The following is a 24,058-nucleotide window of genomic DNA, read 5'->3' on the forward strand; positions in this document are numbered from 1 at the left end:
GAGACGGAGTTTTTTTGACCTGATGCTTCTCTGCTTTCCCCAGAGAACACACCAACAAAGCCTTTTTCCGCCCCCTCCCCCCAAGATTTGAAAGTATCTTCTTTCCCCATTGGTCCCTTTGGTCAGGTGCCAACCAGGTTATTTGATCTTCTTAACCCCTCACAGGTAAGGAGGAATTCTAGGCTACCCTTAGCTGTATGGTTATGACAGAGCCACACTAGACACAGTGGGATACAGATAACTATGGACAACATGCCAGGCCTAGCTCCATATTTACACTGCTGCTCTGGCGACTTTCTAAACATAGAACACAGACAGCGCCACTCAAGAGCCCACAAACTATTTAAAGGGATACTACCCTGTGGCTATACACTACACGGGTCGTGTTTCATGAGCAGTGATTGACACAGCAGGTGCAGGAAAGAGATCTTTATCAAGCATGGAGAGAGGCCAATGTTACGCACAGAGGCTCTAGAGTTTGGGGGTTAGCAGCCAGGCTTCTGCTTGCGTTCTTGAGCCCAGAGAGTCTGTCTACACTGCAATGTAAGCCCAGGGTTAGTAGAAATTGTGTTAGCAGACCCCGGGTTTGTTAGCCTAGGGCTTGAGCGTCTACATTCATTTGTAACCCCACATTAGGAATTGTTGAACCCCCACTGTGTACACTGCATTATGCCTGTCTGAGTCAAACCCCCGTATCCCAGACTTCCTAGCACCCTCCCAAAATGTGGTCACCAGCCCTTTGTTCATGATGCAGTATAGGAAAACTTGACTGTCCATCAAACTTGACTGTGCAGAGCACAAGAAAGTCAGCCCATAGGATTGTGGGATAGTTTTGGCGGATGCCCCGAGCATGAATCCAGTGGGGCTGTGTCTACACTGCAAAGCAATAGGGCTTGAACTCTGGGTCCTGCTTTGACTCAGGCTTGGACCCTCCACCCTTGTAGGGCCCTGGGTTGAAGCCCTGGGTTAGTATGATTTGTGTGTAGATGGAAGAGAGGGTTAGGCTTAGTCTTGAGCCTGAGTTCGAAACCAGGGATTACATTGCAGTGTAGACATACAGTGTAGACATACACTTAATGTCACACCAAACTAGGTCCCTCCTGAAACCTGACCCTCTTTCTCCAATTCCACTCATCATAATACAGTACTAGATAAATGTAAGTTATAATGATTCTTTATTAAAGCACTATTGAAGTTACATCCCAGAAGCCTGCCCTTCCCGCGTGGTTCTTATTAGTCCTGTTATGGCAATCGGGGCTCCATTGTGCGAAGTGCTGTAGAAATACTGAGCAAAAAGTCAGTTCCACCTGCAGAGAATTTAGGAACAGATCCTCACAGGTATTTTGGTGCCTAACTCCCTTTTATTTCAGTGGGAGTTAGGCACCTAGGTACCTTTGAGGATCTGGCCTTATCAGCTCAGCATAAGATGAGAGACAAGAAGTGGATGCACCAAACTGATGAGGACGCACAAGGGAAACAGTTACGAATGAAGCCCTGAGAAAATCATGGATATATGTATATTTTTTTCAAATGCACAGCAGTGTCCTGATTAACAGTTTGAATTCCATGGGCTAGGCACGGGCGTCGAGTCCTCCCCATTCCCTGAACTACTGTGATTTTTTTTGCAACAGCAGGGAGGTGGACACAGGCATCCCAGCTTCTGCTTGAGGCTGCAGCTGCTCCTGGAGGGTTAGTGGGCCCATCCAAAAGCGGCAAGGGAATGTGGAGTGCTGGTCCTATCTTGGGGAGCAGAGGGCCGGTCTCACCAATGGCCAGGGTGATGAACATCACCTGGATGAGCAGCAAGAACCAGCTTAGTGTGTAGATGAGTCACATGGTACCAACCACTCCAGCCCAGCCCAGGTAGGGGATCTAGGCCACTCCACACACCGTTCCTGGATCCCCACACCCAGGCTGCCTCTGCTGCTTCCTGTCCGGCCAGCAGGGGGTGGTGCTGACAATGCGGTGACCGGGTGGCCCGGCCCAGCTCCGGGGAGACACCGCAGTGCTGGCTGGTGAGGAGCTGAGACGGGGAATCCATCCGGCTCCCCCAATCCGGATGGGGGGAGGGATAGCTCAGTGGTTTGAGCATTGGCCTGCTAAACCCAGGGTTGCGAGTTCAATCCTTGAGGGGGGCATTTAGGGATCTGGGGCAAAAATTGAGGATCGGTCCTGCTTTGAGCAGGGGGTTGGACTAGATGACCTCCTGAGGTCCCTTCCAACCCTGATATTCTATGGTTCTATGAATCCCCGTGCTGGGGCAGGGCCCCCTGGCGCAGCTGCTTGTGTTCCAGAGCTGGGTGCTGGAGCTGGCTGCAGACGTGGGATGGATCCTGCTTTCTTCGCTTCTTGCCAGCTGGTTTGTGGTATTAGCACCCCCCCCCCCCCCCCGGCCGCCTTTCCCCTGCCAGCCAGCCACGAAACAGCGCTGAGCAGGGAGCCAGCTGGGCCCCGATCCCTGCCCCGGGCCGGAATGCCGGCGCGGCTGGTGCCACGTGGCTCATGGCGGCAGTGAGCTGGCTTTCGCCGCATATGCAGGGGGCGTTTGTCACCCGAGCTATCAGCGAGACCCCCCCCAGGATAAGACAAGGAGAGGTGGGAGAGCACCCGCCTCCCCTCCCCCCCGGGAAGGAATCACCCCCCCACGAGCGGCCGCAGCGTCGGCATCACAGCATCGGGCAATCGTGTTTCCTCAGGGCCACAGTCACCAGCCCGGGACGCCGAACGAGCCCTGAAGCCCAGCCGCCCACAAGGCGGGGTGCCGGGGGCGGCGCACACAGCCCGGCCCAGCGGGGCGGCTACACCCCGGAGCAGCCTCGGGCCGCCCCACGGGACGCCGGCCGCTGCCCCGGGCCGCTGGGCCGCAGCAGAGGAGAAGCCGCCGACGCCGCTCCCAAGTCTCGCCCTGAGCCAGATGCTCCGGCTATAAAAAGATCTGCGAGAAACTTGGCAAGTCTCCTGGCCCCATTTTAGGAAAAAAAAAAAAAAACAACCCAGCAACGTTCTCCAGAGAGGATGTTGTTTTCTTAAGGGGGGGTGTGTATGTGGGGGGGGGGGTATTATTTGTTTATTCTTGTTAGCTTGTGAGTGACTCTTGTGCTCACGAAAGCCAGGGGCTGTAACGGCACGTCCCGGGACAAGCCGAGCACGGACTGAGCGCTCGGCGACCGCCCAGCCCGCGCCCGCGCCCGGCTCGGCCAAGTCGCCTCAGCGCCGCCCCGCCCGCTACGCCGGCCCCGCGCCCACACGGCGCTCCGCGGAGGCACCTCCCCCGGCGCAGCGCGGTTCGGCCTCGCCCCCTCACCCTGTTCGGCCGCTTCACCTCCTTCCGCCCCTCCCTCCGTCCCGCCCAAGGGCGCGGTGACCGCCCCCCTCCCGAGCGCCCTGCGGCGGCCTGGCTCCCGTCGCCGTGCCCTGGGCGGGACTTTTCGGCCCTGGGCCGCCTCCCCCGCTCCTCGCCTTCGCTGTGTAAAGGGGGTGAAGCGGCCACGCGTTGCCCTACATTTGCAACACGCCCCTGCGGCGCCTCCTGCTGGTCGTTGGGGAATTAGCTCTTTCCAGCACAGAGCGCCCTCTGCAGGCTGGTGATCCGCACGGCTCTGGCCCCCCGTGTCCCTCACAGACCCTGGTGCCCCTTTCTCTGGGTTCTGCCCCCTGGCAGCACCCCCACACTCTGCCTCTGGGTCTCCCCTTCCTGGGGAACCCCCAACCCACTATCCTCACCTTGCCTCAGTCTGGGCTACTGCCAGTCATCACCAAGCCCCCACGCCCTAGGGCAGACTGCCGTGTAAAGGCCACTCATCTAGGCAAGGGGGTTCGGACTGGCTGCCTTCCTCTGCCTCCCAGGACCTCCATGGGCCTTGGATCAGGCCCTACAGCCTGGGGAGTTGCCAGCCTGGAGCGCCCCCCGCTCAGCCTGCTCCTTCCCCAGCACGGCACCACCCTCAGTACCCGGACGGGCGGGCGGGCAGGCCCTGCTCTCTCCCGGCCTGGCGAGAGACTCCTGGCCCGCTGGCTCACAGCCTTTCCGTACAGGCCAGCTGGGGCCTGATTGGGGCATGGCCCAGCTGCGGCTGCTTCCCCAATCAGCCAGCCACAGCCACAGCCCTCTCCAGGGCTGCTTTTAACCCCTTCTATTTTAGGAGCAGGGTAACCACCCCGCTACAGGCAGCTAGAAAATTACAGGGACGCGAGGTGGGGAGGTGCCCAAGCTAGTCAATGGGAAAAGCCCACCAGAGGGGGGCGCCACCCCGCTCTCGGAGTTCGGCACCTAAGTCCGGCCCGCTGGGAGGTGCCGAGGTCTGCTTACGATCCACAAACCAGCGGGAAGGTGGGCGTTCGGGGGTGATCCAGTCAGCGTGCCTGGAGGGCGCTCACCCTGCCGGTCCTTCAGGAGAGTTCACACAAAGCAGCAGGGGGTTGGAGGACCACTTCCCTTATAACCTGTAGCCCAATGGTCAGAGTACTTGGGTAGGGCGTTTGCCACGTCCCCCAGCTGAAGTCCCGCCGGGATTTGAACAGGGCCGTGCTACTTCTCGCGTGAGTTCCTAACCACCAGGCTCCAGAGTCATTCTGACTCCTTCTCTGGCCCAATTAATATTTAATTATTCAGTTACTTAATTAAAATGGACCAGCTGCAGTAGGAGAGACTGGAGCAGACTCCATGGGAGACTATCCCAGGGTTTAGAGCACTTACTTCTGAGGTGGTAGATCCCAGTTCAATCCTCCCCTGAGGTGAAGAGGGGACTTGAATGGGAGAGGGTCTCCCACCCCCAGGTGAGGGTCTCACACCCCAGATGAGTACCAACCAGTGGGCTAAAGGTTACAAGGGAGCTCTTCCCCTTCCCCCTGCCCAGCTGTTTTGCTTTGAACCCGCCTGAGGGGCCTGATCCAGTGGGTCGGGCGCCGCATGCAGCGTAGATGGCCAAGCGCTCATCTTTCCGGGGTTGTGAATCGCCCTGGGGCCCAGCTGGGAGAGGGGCGCCTTGAGAGAGGCAGCAGAGCACAAGCCCAGAGGCAGACACATCGGTGCCTTGGGAAATTTCGCTGCACACACTTAGGCGCCAAGTGAGGTTAGGTGCCTACAGCATTCGGCAGGAGTTTTGTGCCGCCTAAAACTGGTCCTCGGGCACCTAAACCTGTGATTTAGGCACCTCAGTCTAGGGTGTATTAGCCTACGGACCTTTGTGGGTCCCACCCTAAGTGCCCAATACCAACAACCCATCTTGGGGTCTGGTTAGAATTCAAAATAGATACAGAAGACCGTCTTCTGAGCAGCCGCTCCCAGGCCTGTCGCCCCAGAGTCTGCCCCTGCACTTTATTGCTGCAGGATTCCCAGACTTTTCCACCTGGAGTCTGCCACAGGCTCACAGCAACCAAGTGACCCTCCCAAGCTCTTCCACCAGCCCAGGGTCTCCTGCAGGGGCCTCCGGAGCAGAGTAGCTGTGGCCACAGCTTCTCTCTCTCCGTTTCCTGGCCCTTTCTGGCTCTGTAGAGATGCCAGCTGTTCCCTAGCACAGTGGTTTTCAAACTTTTTTCCTCGTGACCCAGTTGAAGGAAATTGTTGATGCCCGTGACCCAACATAATTATATCTTTTGACCAGAGTTTTCATAAAATCATAATATTGCAATACATTCCAGCTTAACCCACTTACATAACTAACAGTAGACACTAGCCTTAGTAAGCCAATGGTAAGGAGTGTGGTAGGTGGCCCAGGGTAGGGCAGAGGGTGCTGAGGGCTCTGTCTGGGGCAGAGGGCTCTAGGGTGGAGCTGGGGATGAGGGGTGCAGGAGGTGGCTCAGGGCTGACGCAGAGGGTTGGGATGCAGGGAGTGAGGGCTCTGGCTGGGGGGGGGGGGGGGGGGGTATGTGGTGGGGCCAGGGATGAGGAGTTTGGGGTGCAGGCAGGCTGCCCTAGGGCTGGGGCCAGAGGACTCCCCCAAGCCCTCTCCCTGCTGGCAGCAGCTAGTCCTGGGGAAGGGCCTCTCTCTCCCTATGCACGGAGCTCTAGGGGAAGGGTCCCTCTCTCCCCGCTGGCAGCAACATGCTCCGGGGCCAGGGGAGAGGCCCACAGCAGCCCTGCAAGCCCCAACTTGTTCCCCTCCCCAGTTCCCACCCACCCCCTACCAATCTCCTCTCCAGGTCCCTGCTGCGCGGCAACGATCGTTATGATTTGAATCAGCAAGACGACCCAGTGTCTGACATTCCAAGACCCAGTACTGGCTCGTGACCCGTACTTTGAAAAACACTCCCCTAGCAGGCCCCTTAAAAGTCTATTCATGAGCCACAGTGGGCTGGACCCAATCCCTCTTCAAGGGCCCAGCTCTGCTGGTGCTCATGACTCCTAACGAGCGATGCTCCTTGGTCGTCTAGTCCTGGGCTCTCACCCAGTTCTGCCAATGACCTCGGTCCTTTCTTGCAGTGTTACCCACCCTCATGGTTTTATTGTGAGACTCCTGATGTTTGGGGTTTTCTTAAAGTCCCAACTCCCGGAGTCAGTTGAGTGTGTCTTCACACTGGGGTAGGAGATCAAAGTTTGGATTTCAGTATAGTTTTGTAATCTGCACCTTGAGCTCAGCGCCCTTTGGTGAGGGGAAGTCCTGGGGCCAGAAGCCGCCTGATTCCTGCATGAAAAGGACGCCTGCCAGCAGCAGTCAGCAGCCCCTCTGCAGTGACTGAAGAGTCCAGAGTCCTCTCTGAACCTGAGGCTCATTCACATAATTATGAGTCACTATCTTTTAGTTAGCTAGTCAGGGAAATTGTTTGGGGGACCCTCTACTCCCTGAACGGTGTCCTCAAGCCAAGGGGTCAGGGTTTGGGGATTTTGTTATCTGCTGCCCATTAAACCTGCAGAGGGACTTACCCCTTATCCCACTTGTGAGTCTTTTGGGCTGTACCGAGTCCAGTCAGCCACATTGCAAACTGCTGCACAGAAGATATCATGGTCACAAGTCATTGAGGGCCCCTACAAAGTTTGTGTACCAATGGGATACTCATTTTCATTGATTATATCAGGTCACATGACTGGGAAACATCACAGGTAGTATGAGCGTGGGCACCGGTGACCCTGAGAATAATGTTCTACCCTGTTAGGTTATATTTCTCTCCTGTTTAATATAATGACTGTGTTCAATATATTGTAGGTGCCAGGAAGGAGCAAGGAGGGGAGGGAGGCACTGCCAAATAACTTCCTATGGAAAGAGAATAAAGAAGTTACATATTGATGAGTGGGTGGCAGGATCCAGAAGAACCCAGGCCTGTCCATCACAACCTGTAAGCAGATTGGCATTTAAGAAGGTAACTGGGTAGATAGGGGTTGCTATGTATGCAGCTTCAAGTCAGTGCCGCCAAGGTTCTATCAGTTGCATGGTAGCAAGTGTTTGCAAAATGTTTTATATATAACAGTGCGTAGCAAATTTCATTGTGACCTAAATCATTTTGGGGACTTGTCTAGAAGGCATCTAAGTGACGTTTTGTCTCCCCTTGGAGAAAATGGCTGAGTTTTATCTATTCAGTTGGACCTACCCAGAATCTCAGCTCTAGATTCAGATCCAAGTTTGCATCTTGAAACTGTACAATCCGGCTCAATAGAGCCATAGGTTTTAAGGCCAGAAGAAACCACCGTGATCATGGACTCTGCATTCCTGCATAACACAGGCCATAGAAATTCACCCAGGGATTCCTGCAGTAGAGGGAATTAAGCTCTAAAATGTACGAACACAGAATCGAAATGCCCTGCCATCAGATTTGGAATGCATCTCAAACCACCACATTACAGAAGGGTTGGAACCATGATTTTGTTATGCCCATCACAGAAATGAGAAATTGAGACCCCCACCTGCAGTTCAGACTTGTGGCTTTAGCTATGGCCCCTTTCTAATACACACACACACACGCATAAAATGCAGCGAACAAGGAACAAAGACCCACCCCCAAATGAGAAAAGAATGCTTTAATGAGAAAAGCTACAGTAACAATAGACATGTATATTAGAACATTCTCCAATCTGAACCGGGACAGACATTTCACTTACTCCATCATTCAGGCTGTTGACCTGGAAGAGACCTTTATGGACAAGGTGGACTTTTTTTGTGACACCTTTTAACTGACACAAAAACAAGTTAAAATGCCCACACTTCATGCCAGAAAAGGGGTTTTCTTCAGGTTGAAACTAAACTTGCACCTTCTATATCCCAGAAGCTGGTGCATTAGGTTGCATTTGTTGGCGCATTGGTGGGTATTACGCATCTCCCTCCCCCACGTTCCCTCAAGGTCCAGTACACCCCCAGACAATATTTCCTGCCCACCAGAGAGATCTTTGCACTAATCAGTGTTAATTCCACCTATTCCAGCTTACTTCTGAGCTAACTTTGAAGCCTCAAATTCCTCCGGACGCAACAAATGCAAAGAGATGGATCCAGTTGTGTTAGGGGGAAAAAAATCTCTGCTACATTTCAGATCTTCCAGTTCTTTTTTGGTATGAAATAAGTGAAATATCCTTCCCCCCAGCCTATATGATTCAAGTCGCTGTTTTATCTCAGGTATCAGAGAGCAATGAGAGTGCCCAGGTACTCAAAATTCAGACCCCAGTTCCTTCTGATTGCCACATCTCTGTAAAGGCCACCCATCCTCCCATGAAAAAAAAAAATTATCCAAATAACCTCAGGGCTGGGACATTTTGTAGCTTTGTAACAGGAATCTGGGCTGGAAAATGAAGAGACATTCCGTTACGTCAAAATCCAAGGCCAGCATCGGGGGTTCGTCGGAATCTGTCTTGTCCTAAAAACAAAGTTATTTTTAAGCACGAGGGGGGAAAAAGAACAGCAAAAAGCAAAGCCCCAAGCAGCTTCAGTTTCTCTTGGATCTGCACTCAGATTATCAATAATGAAACATCAAACTGATTCTCACTCCAGTGTTATTATTTATATTGCAGTAATTGCCAGAGATTGGGGTCCCACTGTGCTAGGCACTGTACAAAGTGAAAGACAGTCCCTGCCCTGATGAGCTAAGGGTCTTAATTAAAAACACAGAAAAGGGAATAGAAGAACAAAGAGGCAAAGTGACTTTCCCAAGGACATATGGCAACCCAGTGGCAAAGCCAGGAACAGTGAGTTATAGCCCAGTGTCCTATCCTCTAGACCATACTATCTCCCTATCTTGTTTCTTATATTGCACTCATTACTCTTATCTGACCACAGTTTCCATCCCACAGAGAGGCAACAGCATCGCCCGTGCCTTGTACCTTTTCTGAGTTATTAGCGTAAGAAGTGAAAAGAGCAGCAAATCTGGGAATGCTTCCCTACGGCCAGGCTGAATGTGAAGCAAGAAGAGCTGGCTGAGATCCAGAAAAGCACTTGGCCCAGAGATCTAACAAAATAAACTGAGGATTCACTAGCAGAGGATGTAACAAATTATACTGTATTATCAAGAGTTTGCAGCAGCCGGTTGGAGAGTAAGTGGAGGGACCAGTCTGTGGTTGAGAATAAAGATGCAAACAGGCAAACTAGTGGTGATAACCCATGATCATAAACAAGAAGAACACAGATGAGCTTAAGCTGCTACATATGGCTCCAGATCCATGCTTCCCTCAGTGCTTGGGATGTTCAGGCCTGATGCTTTGGTTTGACCTATTAAACAGAGCCATGCTCCCAACTGAGATTCAGATCCAAACCTCCACAAAACTCAAATGGATTCATGTCCAGGGTTTGGAGTTGGCTTGTTATACCATTAGGGGTTTGTTATACATTTGGGCTCCAGATCTGAATTTTCCCAAAGCTGCGGTGGGATGACGTGCATTCGATTTGGGACTATCTCTAAATAATAATCATGATGCATTATGTTAGCTGTGGGCACAGTCCATTCTGGATGTGGGCCAGCAGGATTTTAAATGTGCCAGGCATTTGCTAAAACAGTGTGTACGTAGGGATGAGAGAGAAAGGCCCAAAAGAAAGAGAACTGGACAGTGACAAGAAAACAGCAGCTGTTTAAAGCCAACTCACATTTTAGTGGCAAATTATATTTTGGAACAAAAGTATTGGAGACCTGGACTTAACTCCTACTGAAATGAACTCAATCTCTAGGGCCTCAGCGAGCACAAAACCAAAAAGCCACTATTCTGCTGTCCTGTCCGTGGGTTGTGACAGTGCCAGATCTCACAAGCTAAGCAAAGTTGGGCCAAGTCAGTGCACGGGTAGAAAAATAAACCAAAGCTGAAGAGAAAGGAACTGGTCCAAATGAAGCCAATCTCTTTCCCGGCCTATCAGATCCTTTGTGAAATAAGTGGGGTGGTTGGTTCCTAGGTCAGACTTTTCCCATGGGCTGTAAAGATATCAATACTGGGATAAGACACTCAGAAATGTTTTCCAGGAAGGGATAAAAAAACGATGGGCAGTAAATACTGGAAATGAAGTTCAGCCAGTTTGGCATGGCGAGACTTGGGTTTGGGGTACTTAAGCTCTATTGTGGTTTGGAGAACACATTACTGAATGGGAGGCCAAAGGTACTGCCTGGAACAACTGAGGTCTTCATCTGGAAAACTGGGATAGCTGCCCATAAAGGTGGAGAATCTGTGTTGTGAATGGCCAGTAATTCTCCTGAGGATCTGGGTTTAGAGCCATAAGATTGAGTTGCTTCTTTCTATTTAGACATCATTTTTCGTTTACCCGTGACTTCCTCCCTAATCGGTTTCTTCTCGACTTCCCTACAGGGAAAGACTATGACAGCAAAGCCTTTAAATTACACAACTATATTTTCAAAAGTGATGAGTGATTTTAGGGTCCTCAGTTTTCAGGTGTTCAACTTGGGACACCTCTAAGGGGCCTGATTTTCAGAAAGTGCTGAGAGCCCATCTTCTGAAAGTGAGGCCCTTTTAGGGTGCCTTACATTGGAGTATCTAAAATGTAAGCACCCTAAATCACTAGATAGTTTTGAGACGGTAGGTCACAGGGTCTTTGTACTTTAGTTCCAGTGCAGTGTGGAAAATTATGTGTAACTCCCTTGAATGGAAGTTCTCGGCTGAGTTCCTCCTACAGTCCACTGAAAATTTTCATCCCCTGTAACTGATCATTTGCATTTCACGCCATGATGGGTTTTCCAAGCCGAACTCAGAGACATAGATAGATTCCATGCTCCCCCCAGCCACCCTTCACCCTCTTCTCAAAGGCCTGTATTATGGCATCTAGCAAGAGATAAGCCAAAACTAAGGGTGAGTTTCATTTTACATCCCCCAAAATTGGTGGGGTGGGTGATCAGACAGATAGTTATGAATTGGGCCTCTCATTATCAGTGTAATGGGGATAAATTATTTCCAGCCTCTTGTGCAATAAACTCTTGATTTAAGAGCTGAAAATGTAGCCCTGAAAGATTTCATCTCTGAAATGCCCTCACACCCAAAAGTGCTGTTTTCCAGAACAGAGATGGAAGAGCAAATTGGAAATATAACTCTGGACAAAACTGAAAAGAAAACATAGCTTCAGATTTCATAATGCTCATTCACAATAGTATTTGTCTTGTGGTCTCCTGAAAATGATCTGAAGGGGATAAATATCCCTATTATACAAACTGAACAACAGATACCACCTCACAGTGGGGGGGTAGCTGGCCAGACGATTCTCCTCAGTGTCCAGGGCATCTTTGACAGTGGCTTTGGAGAAAACGGCTGAGTTCCAGCTACATGGGACCCCACCCTATACCCCCAAGATGAGGCGGAGGCTGCAAAGCCAACAGGGGAAACTGAAATAATGGTGGGATTGGGGGATGAAGAAGGAAGAGGCTCACCTAGTGTTCAGTTGGACATGATGTGCTTCACAAAAGCTGGAATGAATAGAAAGAGATAATTTAGCATCTATTTCCTTCACTTCAGGAGCATTCTGCATCTGTTCAGCACTGTTGTTATTTAATTCCATTCCCCACTCATCGTTTTGCATAATTAATGCAATTTAGCTTTGTAAATAAGCCCCCAGGTGCCATGGTGGCAAGTGCTCTACAGATCTTTAAGATAATATCTACAGTATGTTCTAATGGTCTCTCTAGCCCACATCTGAGTGGCCAGCCTCAGCTGCTTCTGTGGAAGGTGCAAGGAATCTCATTGAGGACAATGGACTTGAACTGGATCATGGCACCCAAACTTTGGGGAAGGTCAGATTCAAATCTTAGCTATGTGGTTGAGGCCCATCATTGCGCCAAACTTTCACAGGCTTAATGACACCAAGCCTTGTGAGATTAATCCAACCCTAACCACCTCGTACCTTCATAGTTGATACAACCATTGGCATCTTCCTGGCCAGCCATTAGCTTATCAACCTCCTCTTCACTCAACCTCTCACCTGGATAGAAAAAAACAAATTCCTGCTCAGTGATTTGGAGTGTCCGAACCATCACTTGGGTTGGATAGTGGTCACCGTCCAAAAACTACCTACACGATAACAGCACCTTCTTACTCATCTTAGCTGCTATCTGTCTGTTTGTCTGCCTTCAAGTCATAGCTGCTGACTTGGTGTAGAGAAATCAAACTTTGCAATTCTCATACAGGTTTGGGAGAGACACAGATTCTATGCTACCTCGCATACCTGCTTCATTTCACACTGAAGATCTAAGTAGCAAAAAGAACCTGGATGAAATAAGGTATTGGTAATGTGTGTTTTTAATACTCAGTAAGTGCTCAGGTGCTATGATGATGGATGCCACATAAGAAAAGAGAGAGAGAGAGAGAGATCCCAAGGTGAATTTGCAATACTGAGTGTTAAAAATCCACTTTAGGGCTTGCAAACAGAGGAAATTTGATCTAAAAGCCAGTGACTCTGAACAAATATGGAAATCCCCACCATATCTTTTTCACATTATCACTTTTCTAAGTATAACCATACTTTAGGGGCAAAATCTTAAAGCCCTGAGGTCCAGATTTTTAAATATGTTTAGGCACCTCACTTCCATTGAAATTAATGACATCAATTAAAATCAATGGGACTTTGGCATCGATGGGACCTTTTTCCCCTCAGTTTTCACTCAAGAAAAACTCATAGTAAAGTCACTTCAGTTTAGCTTTGAGTTTTAGATCCAGGAGGGATCCAAGATGTAACACAGGACCCCTGCTCTTTCAGGGTCTGCTCCCGCTCCTACTGAAATCAGTGACACAACAACTATTGATTGAAATGGTGCTCTTGGGAGCGAAGCATGGAGCCATCTGGAGAGTTAACAGAGACTAATTTATAGAAGGAATTTATTTTAGATAGTATTAACTATGATTATGATTTACAACGTTGCCAACTCTGGCAATTTAATTGTGAGTATAGTTTTCTTAAAGCCCCAACTCCGGGAGTCCTGTGATTAAGTGAGAATCTTAGCTCTCGTTTTTTCTAAAAAAGTGAGTTTCTAGTTGTAGGGAAAACCCTGAGAACATGACCCAGGTTAACCTAATTGCTCTGAGATCAGAAGACAAATAAAAAGAACTGAGTTTATTTTTAAAAAGTATCATGTATTTAAACTGATGGCATGATTTTTGAGTACTTCAGGTTAACAACACTGTGATTAATATATTTATGGTAGTGCCTAGGGACTGCCTAAGGATGCGGCCGCATTGTGCTAGGTGCTGTAGAAAGAGTAAGAGACAGTCCTGGCCCCAAGCATCTTACAGTCTATATAGGCAAGACAGATTCGGGGTAGGGGACAAGGAGTATAACACACAATTTGTGATGGTTGGCAACTGTCATGTTAGTGTCAAAATTTTTCTTTTGAATTCTGCTCTATTAGGAGGGGATCAGAGAATGGAAAGGCAAGGGGAGGGAGAGAACTTAAAGAAGGAGGGCAGGGCAGGGCAGAAGAGAGAGGAAAGAGAGGAGGGGAGAACAGAGGGCATTTGGAGTGAGGCTGAAGTGAAGATATTGTGGGTTGGGGACAACAGTCAGTCAGCACAGGGCAGAGGCTGTCCAGAGTCCAACCTGTAGGAAGCATCCAGATGACATCATCAGTGCCTGGCCAGTCCCTGCTACAGTTTCTGCACGGGCGGCTACTCTGCATGCCCCTGTCCACACAGCAGGAGGCTGGAGCGTGGGTCCTATTGCCTGCATCAGGTGGATGGGAGTTCTCCCCTGCACTGTACTTGTTCTGTGGGTGGTCCCGGCTGGGACCCATCTCCCGTCACCTTCCCCCAATGTTGCAGAGTCTGCACAATCTCTCCTGCCCCTTGGTTAGGATCGAACTTTCCTGCCCAAGTGACCACAACTTGAGCTGAGTATTTAGCACATTCCCTAACTCCCGGTCGCACCTCTCTGCCCCCAGCCTGCCATGGTGTCTGCCCCGAGCCCATTCCTGGCTCATCCACTTGTCTCCCCCTCTGCTTCCTGGCACCTTAGCACGTCCCATTTGAAACTGAAGACTGGCGCGGTGTCTGCTTTAAAATCTGAATTCTTCGTGACGGCCCCATCACAACTGCACTGGACCAATTTGGATTTCAACACTGGTGTAAATGAGAGCAGAGTCAGGCTCATGGACTAATCACATGGGGAAGGGAGCTTCTTCCTCTCTCTGGGCCCATTTCTTCTCCCAGCCTGTGTCTGTCTAGTCTCTTTAGAGTGTAAGCTCTTTGGGGCAGGGACTGTCTCTTTTTATGTGAATGGGGCCTTGGTCTTTTCTGGGACCTTTAAAGCAACACCATAGTAGCAGTATGTAATAATCACCCGGAGCAGGCCCACAATGAGCTGTCTAGCAATTTTACCTTGCTTCACATACCTTTTGCAATGAAACTTCAAAGTTGGACGCTGACAGAGCGGCTACATGCCTGCCCATTGGTGTGTAGAACGGCCCAAATCTTCAGCTGGGATAAACTGCTGGAGCTCCATCGAAGCCAAGGAAGCTGCACCAGTTTTCACTGGGTGAAGATTTGGCCCTGCTCAAAAGTCCTTTGAAGTCAATGCAAATGTTTCCAGTGACTTTCATGGAGTTTGCTTAAGGGTCTTATTCAGCACCGTATGTGACTGCCAGGAAAGTATGCTGCAATTAAAGGGTCCGCGGATGTGAAGTCACACTCAACAGGTTTTCTATTAACTGCTTAATGGCGAATTGAAAACCTTTCCCCCCCTGAAACATAGAGCCAAATACATGTAAAAAGCCACTTCAGATCGGCTAATCAGTAACAAGATATGTGTGTGACGATTTTAAAAAGTTGGGGTCAATCAATGTTTCAGCTGGAAAGTGAAATTGTCAGGTAGCTTTAGCCAAATATATAGATGGCATTTAAAATATAATTATACTGGTCAGGGTTCACCTCTGTGTTAATCCAATTTTACATCATTGATTTTGGGCACATTGGGCCAGCTGGTGGAAATCTATGTCATTCCACTGAACCCAGATTTACACCAGTTGGGGCTCTAGGCCATTAATTCGAAATCTTAATCTGAATAAAAATGCACTGAATTTTTTGCTAACTCAATGATTTTCCTTTGGACTGAAATATTCCCCACCAGGGCTTGAAAGCCAGACATTACAGTGTTGTGCTGGGTCAGGAGAACCAGAAAGGGGAAATGTCAAGCTAAAGAAGTGAAATTGACCAAACTGAGCAAACTAGTTTCTTTGTCCAAGATGCTTTGAATGGACGCAGCTCCCCTGACCTCACTGACATGGGCCCACGTGCCTCGGCACTGAATTTGGTCTAGGGTGACCAGATATCACGTGTGAAAAATCAGAATGGTGTGTGTGGTGGTGGTGGGGGGGGGCGGTAATAGGTGCCTATATTAGACAAAGCCCTGAATACTGGGACTGTCCCTATTAAAATCAGGACTCTGGTCACCTAATTTGGACCCCAAAGTAAACAAACACCATACATGGTAAAACGGGAATTTGACATTTAAAATTCTATTTTAATCTTCTCAAGTGTCAGTAGCAGAGATGGGCCTAAAATGGAATGCCTTCATCATAAGTCTATGCAACTAAAGAAAAACAACAAAGACACAGATGAATTTTTCACAGTTTACAAAGAAAGTGTCTTCCAGAGCTGGACAATTGACCATATAAATTAACAGTTGTCAGGGAGAATAGAATGATAGAACTAGAAAGAGAGAACTCAGAACTCAGAAAGAGAGAAAATCTGTGAACATTTGAGCTGAAAGATAATGACCCTGAGCTGGAATCATTTTAGGAGTTCTTCGGATCCCTGCCGCTAGAGGGTGACATAATCATCCCAGATGCTTAAGTGCACCTGTCTTTCTGTCCAGCAGAGAGCAGTGGTGCACATTCACACCAGTCAGTACGTTACCAGCTGTTCTGAAAAGACCTCAGAGTTGAAATGATATAAAGAAAGCTTCGCCTTACCCAGAGTTGCCAAAACATGGCGGAGTTCAGCACCCATGACCGTTCCATTCCCCTCCTTGTCAAACACTCGCAGGCCTTCCACAAAGTCCTCATAGGTGCCCGTGTCTTTGGTCTGGGAGATGTGCTGGAGCATGGGCAGGAAGGTCTCGAAGTCAATCATTTTGCTGTTCATTTCTGTAAGATCACAGGTTCAACAGAAAGATGCAAGGGATTCTGTGGAGACAGTGGGGCTCAGGGCCATTCAGAAGGTGAACAGCACCTTGCAGGATGTGTGCGAGGGAGCTTGGCAAACTGTCAGCTAAACAGAAGGGCAGGAATATGGGACCATGATAAGAACAGAGGGGAGGGAGAGAGAGAGAGAGAGAGAGAGGTGTATGGAGAATGCTAGATAGATGGATATTTGCAGTTGTAGCCGTGTTGGTCCCAGGATATTAGAGAGATAAGGTGGGTGAGTTAATGTCTTTTTACCTCAACATAAGTTGGTCCAATAAAAGATATTACCTCACCCAGCTTGTCTCTCAGATAGATAGGTAGATAGATAGATAGATAGATTAGATATGTGTGAGGGTGGATGGATGGATGGATGGATGGATGGGTGGAAGGGTATGAATTAGGCTAGATAGATAGATGGGTATGAATGGGGATGGGTGGATAGATGGATATGAATGGGGATGCATGGGGAGATGGATGGGGATGATTGGATGGATACATGGGAGGGATGGCTAGATAGATGGAGAAGAATCGGGGTGGATGGATGGATAGATAGATAGATGGGATGGATGGGTGCATAGATGAATATGTATGGGTATGGATGGATACATTATCATGGTTGGGAATGGATACATGGGTATGTATGGGATGGACAGACAGCATCTGCAAGTATTTGAAATATGTAAATGCCATGGAGGGGAAACAATTGTTTAGGGTTAATCAATGCTTATTAATTAAGACTAAGTACATGAAACTGAGCAAATGAAAATTAATATCTGGAAAACAGTCCTGGCAGTGGAATCAGTTTTACTTTGCTGTAGTCTCCCCAGGGCATCAGGGCAGTGGTGGCAGCCCTGTAGCATAGGCATGTTTAAAACTGGGGAGCAGGCAGAAAAGGGGCTGGTTATCAGATGGGCCTTTTCCATCTCTAATTTCTATGATCCTGTGCCTCCCATACTGAGCTAAGGAATGAGGTCCTCGTAAGGTACAGTTCTTTCTTGGATAGCCCCGAAGTCCACCCTTGTGTCATCAGCCAAACTTGCTGTATCTTGATTGATCACAATTATTCAATAAGAGCCTGATCCTCCAAGGTGCTGAGCGGCCTCCATTCCAATTAGCTTAAATGGAGATGGCAGACAGTGTGGGCAGGTCTGCAGGGCTAGATTGTAGGTGTGGGTCAGGGAGACTCAGCCCTGCATTCCTATGAGCAGATATATTGAGTGTGGGGAGCTTTCAGAGGAGACCTGAAAACCCAACATTAAAGATCACGTGACACTTTTTTTTAAAGAGCAGAGAACACCCTACAATCCAGTCTACCTATCTGCTCATTTCACCCTCCGAATATCTGAGCACCTGCTCAACAGAAATGAATTTTATCCTCAAGGCAATCCTGTGAGGCAGGGAAGTATCATTATCCCCATTACAGAGACGGGGAATCGAGGCAGAGAGAGATTAAGTGTTGAGGGCTGAATGCACAAAAGGAGATAGGTGCCCAAGTCCCTGTTTTAGGTACCTCAGTCTCCGTTTTGGGACCACTGCAATGCTGAACCCTGAAGGCACCTAAACACGCTTGGCACCTATGTCTCTGCAGTATGAGTTCCCTCGTCACCTATGTTTCTACCTTTGGATGTGCACACGGCTGCCTCCTTGTGGGTGCCTAGGGGCATGAGCCCCAAAGCCATCCACAAACCAAGGGAAGATGGCTATGTGGACGCCTCCCTCACCGGAGGGGCCCGATCCAGAAGGTGTGCCCAGAGGCTGCCTGCGAGCCCCCATAGGGGAGCTTACCTAAAACAGCTGGGGGTGGGAAAGAGGAGAAGATGTGGAATAGGCCTTCCCTCACAACTTACAGCCCAATGGTTAGGATACGCACCTGAGAGAAGGGATCTGAACAGGGATCTGCTACCTCTCAGTTGAGTGCTCTAACCTTTGGGCAATGGGCTTTTCTCATGTGGGGCTCCCTCAGTCTCTCCTGTTGCAGACTCTCCCTCCCTCCCTCAGTCTCTCCTGTTTCAGAGAAGGGAGAGCATACCCACATGAGCATGACTCCATAGCCTGCTGGTTAGAGCACACCCAGGATGGGGGGGGACCCAGGATCCAGTTCTCCTGTTCCAATGGGTCCTTAATTATATATCTGCAGTGCAATAGCTTCTCCACTTCAGGCAGAAGGAGAGGTGAACCAGGGGTCTCCCACATCCCAGGTGAACACCCTCACCACCGGGCGAAAAGGTCTCTTCTCCCCCTGGCTTCTTGCTAAAATGGCATGAGGCACCTAACTCCAAGGAGGGTTCCCGGCTTCAGAATCACAAGCAGAACTAGGTGCCTCCCTGCAGCTGGAACTCAAGTGCCTATCTCTGTGAGAGAGGACACACCCCTCTGGCCAGCATCTCCCAATGGCTAGCTTAGGCGGCTGCCTGCCTTGTGTGGTGGCTTTGGTGAATCACAATGTAAGGTTAATTAATTAGCCTCTTAGAGTTGATATGGCAACTTCCACCTTTTCATGTTCTCTGTATGTATGTATATATATATATATATATATATATATCTTCTTACTATATGTTCCATTCTATGCATCTGATGAAGTGGGCTGTAGCCCACGAAAGCTTATGCTCAAATAAATTTTTTAGTCTCTAAGGTGCCACAAATACTCCTGTTCTTTTTGCGGATACAGACTAACATGGCTGCTACTCTGAAAAATGTAAGATACCTATATCTCCCCATTCATGTGTAAGAGCTTAGGTGCCTAACTCAGGCTTTGAGAATCACTGTGATTTTTCCAGGCACCTAGAAGTTAGTTGTTGTGACACTCATCATCATAACGCCGAATTCCTTTTGAGCATTCAGCCCTAAGTGTCTTGCCCAGGGAATGCATAGTAGAGCTAGGAATTGAGATCAGAGACCCCAGATTCCACTCAAGTGCCTTGACCACAATGACCATCTCTTCTCATTGCCCCTGATTGACTTGGAACCCCAGAGGAGGCTGCTCCAAGTTGTTATGTTAACCTCAATCAATCTTTCCACCAATCGAGGGAGACACGATCCGACTGGCCTGACAATTTACTCCTGGAGATCTCTCACTGAAAACAAACAGAAAGAGGGTCACTGACCTTCTGGTTTGGGTCTGCCAAGGACTTTGTGGACCTCCACTTGGGTTGGATTCTGCCCCAAAGCCCTCAGAACATCTCCACACTGCGCATATGTGATCTTCATCTCAGAGCTAGGAGTTCTGTCGAAGAGCGAGAAGGCTTCCTTAAATTCTGGGAGACACAAAGAGAAAAACACAGAGAGAGAGATAAAGTAATAGCCTGTCTGAACCTTCCCCCCAAACTCTCACTCAACCTGACCTTGAACTTTTTGGTTTGCAATTTGGAAGAGTTCATTAACATTGTTGTTCTCTGATATGTTTGCATTCCTCCTCCACCACACTTCCTGCTTCCAGCTGGGAATGGAATTAAACAGGTCAAACGGTTCTTCTTGTGGTATTTCCGACTCAGGGGAAATACAGGAAAGCTCATGGGAAAGCCAGACCTTGAGAGCTATGCACACCAGTGAGAGTGCGCTCCATGGCCCAGAACTCTCATTGGCTTCAATAGCAGCTCTACATGTTAATTGCTTGCGTAACAATCCCCTGCATGAGTCATCCGTAGGGTTTTACAATACAGGAGCTTCCTATTCCATTTGAGTTAAAGGGGCATCTCTACTGGCTGGTAGCATTTGCAGGCTGTTCTCTTGTAGTGGATGCTCACTTGACACACACTGCCAGTGTGGGGATCAACCCCCAAGACGTTGGGGTGCTTATCCAGGGTGAACCCTACCTCTGACACTTGAGGTGACTAATTATAATACAGCCCCTTCACCCCTTCAAGAGGTATTGTCAGTAAAGACAGGCTAATGTAATGGCCTAACTGTACAGTCTTTGCTCAGATAAAAGCCCATTGAACATAATGACTGAACGACGATTGAACGAATTCAACCTAAGGGAACTATATAGTGAGAATAATTGACTGCTAAAGACGAACAATGTAATAGTGGTTAGCAACCGACTAGGAAGCTTCCCTCTTGGCAATCTGTTGAAGCAACGGCAGAACAGGGAGGATTGGTGTTGCTATTTGAAAGCCCTGGGAATCAGAAAGTCTTGTAGGCCTTAAAAGTTAAGGGCTAGATTCTGAGCGGCACAAAGGAGTAGCTGAGTAGCACAATGGAGCCAGAATTTGGCTGTAGTGTAAAGATGGTAGGAGCTGGTTCCTGTACCAACAGGTCACCTATGCTGTGTGTCAGGGACAGGCAGAGGCAGGCAGTGGGCATGCAGGGAGTAGCAGAACAGAGCTCCACTCTCCGCTACTTCAATGCACAGTTGGCATATGGTCTCTTAGGGGTTGTAAGCAGTTGTCATAATCAAAAGCAGCCCCTAGGCTACTCTAGCTGCTGTTGGGACAGCTTGAAAATCAGCCAATAACTTATACCACGAAACGTTTTCAAGAATGATAGACATTATTGGCGGGTGGATTTGAAATGTTCTGCTCTGTGATGAGGAAGTGACTTTGCAACACTAGAACTGTCAAACTTCCTGTTTCACTGTTCCTGCGTGACCCTTGCTTCGCTGTAAATGTGAAGACCTTGAAGTGCAGCAATAAATACATAACCTCACACCCCGCGGTCAGTGCCAGGTTACCATCCAAATCTGTTATTTCAAATTGGAAAGAAAGGCCCAGGCAGTCAATGATGCGTAATACGCCCATTATCCCATGTTCTCCTGGTTGGGCTGGGAATGGATTGAACTGGCATTGGCAATGGGTATGTATTGGACGGTGTATTTCTGGTCTCTTTGGGACCAGATTCCTTAATGGCTGGACGGGGGAGAAGAACACAAGCTATTCAAGCTGAGAATGTAGGAAGCAATTAGTCATAATAATATATGCACTGAGCCTGCAAGTGGTTTAATGGCTAACTTAAGTATAGAGGAGGGACGAGCATCCCCGGTTTCACTGCTCTGAGTGCAACTGTGCGAGCCATTGAGCTCAGAAAGAGGGATGCTTTTGTATACGGCCACAAGCGATCCCCCAAAGCCATAGGCCTTGTGCTCTTGTGAGAGCGCACTTTCATTACGATAAAGAACCACCCGAGCTGCAGGTGACTATGGCGCAGCATGTCCTATTACAAGATGCTGCAAGAGGCCCAGTTTCAAATCAAGTTCAGGCCTGCCCTTAAGCTTTCTCGGGGCTTCCACGGCACGGTGAGAGGTTAAGCATCTAAGATAGATAGGTGGATTTCCCTGCTGCCCCGAATCCCAACAGAACCGCTGGAAATGGAGCAAATTGGAATACCACGCACTATGGCGTTCTCTGTCCAGCCATCAGCAAGGGTACCATGAGATGAGCCCCATGCTGTAGCAAATAATTCCCAGGGGATCTGGTGTCTGCCCTGTCTATGGGGACAACGCCCAGGAGAGGGAAAGAGAGAGAGAGAGCAAGAAGAAAAACAGAGAGACAGGGAGAGACAGAGAGACTGTGCATATCTAGGAAGGGAGAGAGGGGATGCAGAAAGAAGCAGTGGAAGAAAAGAGCAGGGGGGTAGAAACAAGCAAAGTGCTGCAGGAGGAAAAAGGAGAGTGGAGAAGGAAGGGACTAACAGGGAAAGAAAGAGAAAGCTGCCAGGAGATGCCAGTGGAAAGAATGAAAAAATGGAAATAAAGGAGAGAGATGATAAAAAATGAGAGGAGAAGTGAGCAAAATTCTGAGTGCAAACTAATGAATAAGTGAATGAAACAGGATCCAGGGAGGGCTAAGGAAATCTAGTCTCACCAGACTCCCATGACATGCAGACTGGGGAGAGAAAGGCAGACAGGAGAGGAATAACTGCAATATTAAGGGCCAGATTCAGTAATGTGTAGCTGTTAAAGCTAGAGTGACAATTGTGATAATCCAGCCTAGGGTCCTGCATCACACAGGCCAGAGAACCTCATTCCTGCATTGAGCCCCACCACTGGTGGTGGGACTGGAGCCTAGAGGTTGGTGAGCATGGACTCCAGTGAGACTGCCCATGTGAACAACTGCTCACCAGCGTCAGGGGCTCATCCTCTGACCCATAGTCCACAGAGCGCTAGGAGGTGAAGGAGAGATGGAATTAGGACAAGTCTGTGATGGGAAGTACCTGCTTGGTGATGCACCCAAGCACAAGGTTTGCGAGGTGGGTATAAAACCAATTCTTTGGCAACATTTACTTCTCCTGACATGAGACACATTTCTGGTGACTGTATTTGTTGGCGTACAAAGGTGGAAAGTCTCCACAAGCGATCAGAGCTGGAACCTGGATCTGGGGCATGGATTGAAGGGTTAGAGGATCTTTCTCATAGACTTTAAGGTCAGAAGGGACCATCATGATTATCTAGTCTGACCTCTTGCACGTTGCAAGCCACAGAACCTCACCCACCCAGTCCTGTAATTGACCCCTAACCTCTGGCTGAGTTACTGCAGTCCTCAAAGTGTGGTTTAAAGACCTCAGTTACAGAGAATTCACCATTTACCCTAGTTTAAACCTGCAAGTGACTCATGCCCCATGTTCAGATGAAGACGAACCCCCCCGCCCACCCTAGTCTTAGCCAGTTTGACATGGGGGGAAATTCCTTCCTGACCCCAAATATGGGGATCAGTTAGACCCTGAGCATATGGGCAAGACCCACCAGCCAGACACCTGGGAAAGAATTCTCTGAAGTTACTCAGAGCCTTTCCCGCTAGTGTCCCGTCTCCAGCAGCTGGGGATTTTCTAGATTTGTCTGTCCTCATTATTAACTGACTGCTAGCTTGTTGGGCCTGATTCACCCAAAGGCCCCTTTACATGCTTTGCCAGTGTAAAGGGACCTTGATGTGGATGTAAATGAACCTTTCCACCGGAGCCTTAGTGTAAATGAGAATCTGGCCCAATAACTTAATACTAAATCAGTTTCCCAAGAAGCAGCCCACTTCACCAGAGAACCGTCCTTTCTTGGACTCGCCTCTCTTTTACCACCCCAACCCACGTGTGCGTGGCTTTCAAAACCATTTATTTTGTGACCCTCCCGTGGCTCATCTGTAACAAACCAGGGTGACATACATACAGGCTCAATAAGCTGTCAATGCGGATTGAACCCAGCTCTTTCTGCACCCATCTCCCAGGCGAACGGCAAACTCTCTTAGGTGTAAGTAGCAGGTTGTTCTACTTATGGAGGCCACATACTAGATGGCGATATGATCCTGGGATATGCTTGTAAAGTGTGGGTTCTGTCCCCCTCCAGTGGCTGCACCATGCTGAGGATAACAGCCTGCTACTGCTGCCAGCTAAAAGAGTTACTCCTTCAGTTCCAGCGGTGGAGGTCCATGCTAAAGGTACTAGATTCAAAGCCTGCTGACTGCTGGAGGCTACAATCACATCTCTTCACCCGCAGTGACACACCCAGACCACAGTCTGAGAATCATAGAACTAGATCAGGGACCACTCAGGGCGCTGAAGTCTGGTTGTCTAAGAACAAGAACCATAGACTGGGCTTGGCTAAGCTCCTTCACTTTGATGG

General features: G+C 49.0%; 1 protein-coding gene across 1 annotated transcript in view; it reads right to left on the reverse strand.

Moving 5' to 3' along the window:
- Positions 1–7,936: 7,936 nt before the first annotated feature.
- The window catches only part of MYL3 (myosin light chain 3), a 40,594-nt gene continuing 24,472 nt past the window's right edge, over positions 7,937–24,058 (reverse strand). The window contains exons 3-7 of the mRNA XM_007059472.4: positions 19,620–19,769; positions 16,303–16,476; positions 12,246–12,323; positions 11,776–11,811; positions 7,937–8,778 (exon numbers count right to left, since the gene is read on the reverse strand). Coding sequence (XP_007059534.1) covers positions 11,783–11,811; positions 12,246–12,323; positions 16,303–16,476; positions 19,620–19,769 — 431 coding nt within the window. The 3' untranslated portion in view covers positions 7,937–8,778; positions 11,776–11,782. The remainder of the gene's footprint in view (positions 8,779–11,775; positions 11,812–12,245; positions 12,324–16,302; positions 16,477–19,619; positions 19,770–24,058) is intronic.

The sequence above is a fragment of the Chelonia mydas genome, chromosome 2, assembly GCF_015237465.2.
Source record: "Chelonia mydas isolate rCheMyd1 chromosome 2, rCheMyd1.pri.v2, whole genome shotgun sequence".
NCBI classification, from domain to species: Eukaryota; Metazoa; Chordata; order Testudines; family Cheloniidae; genus Chelonia; species Chelonia mydas.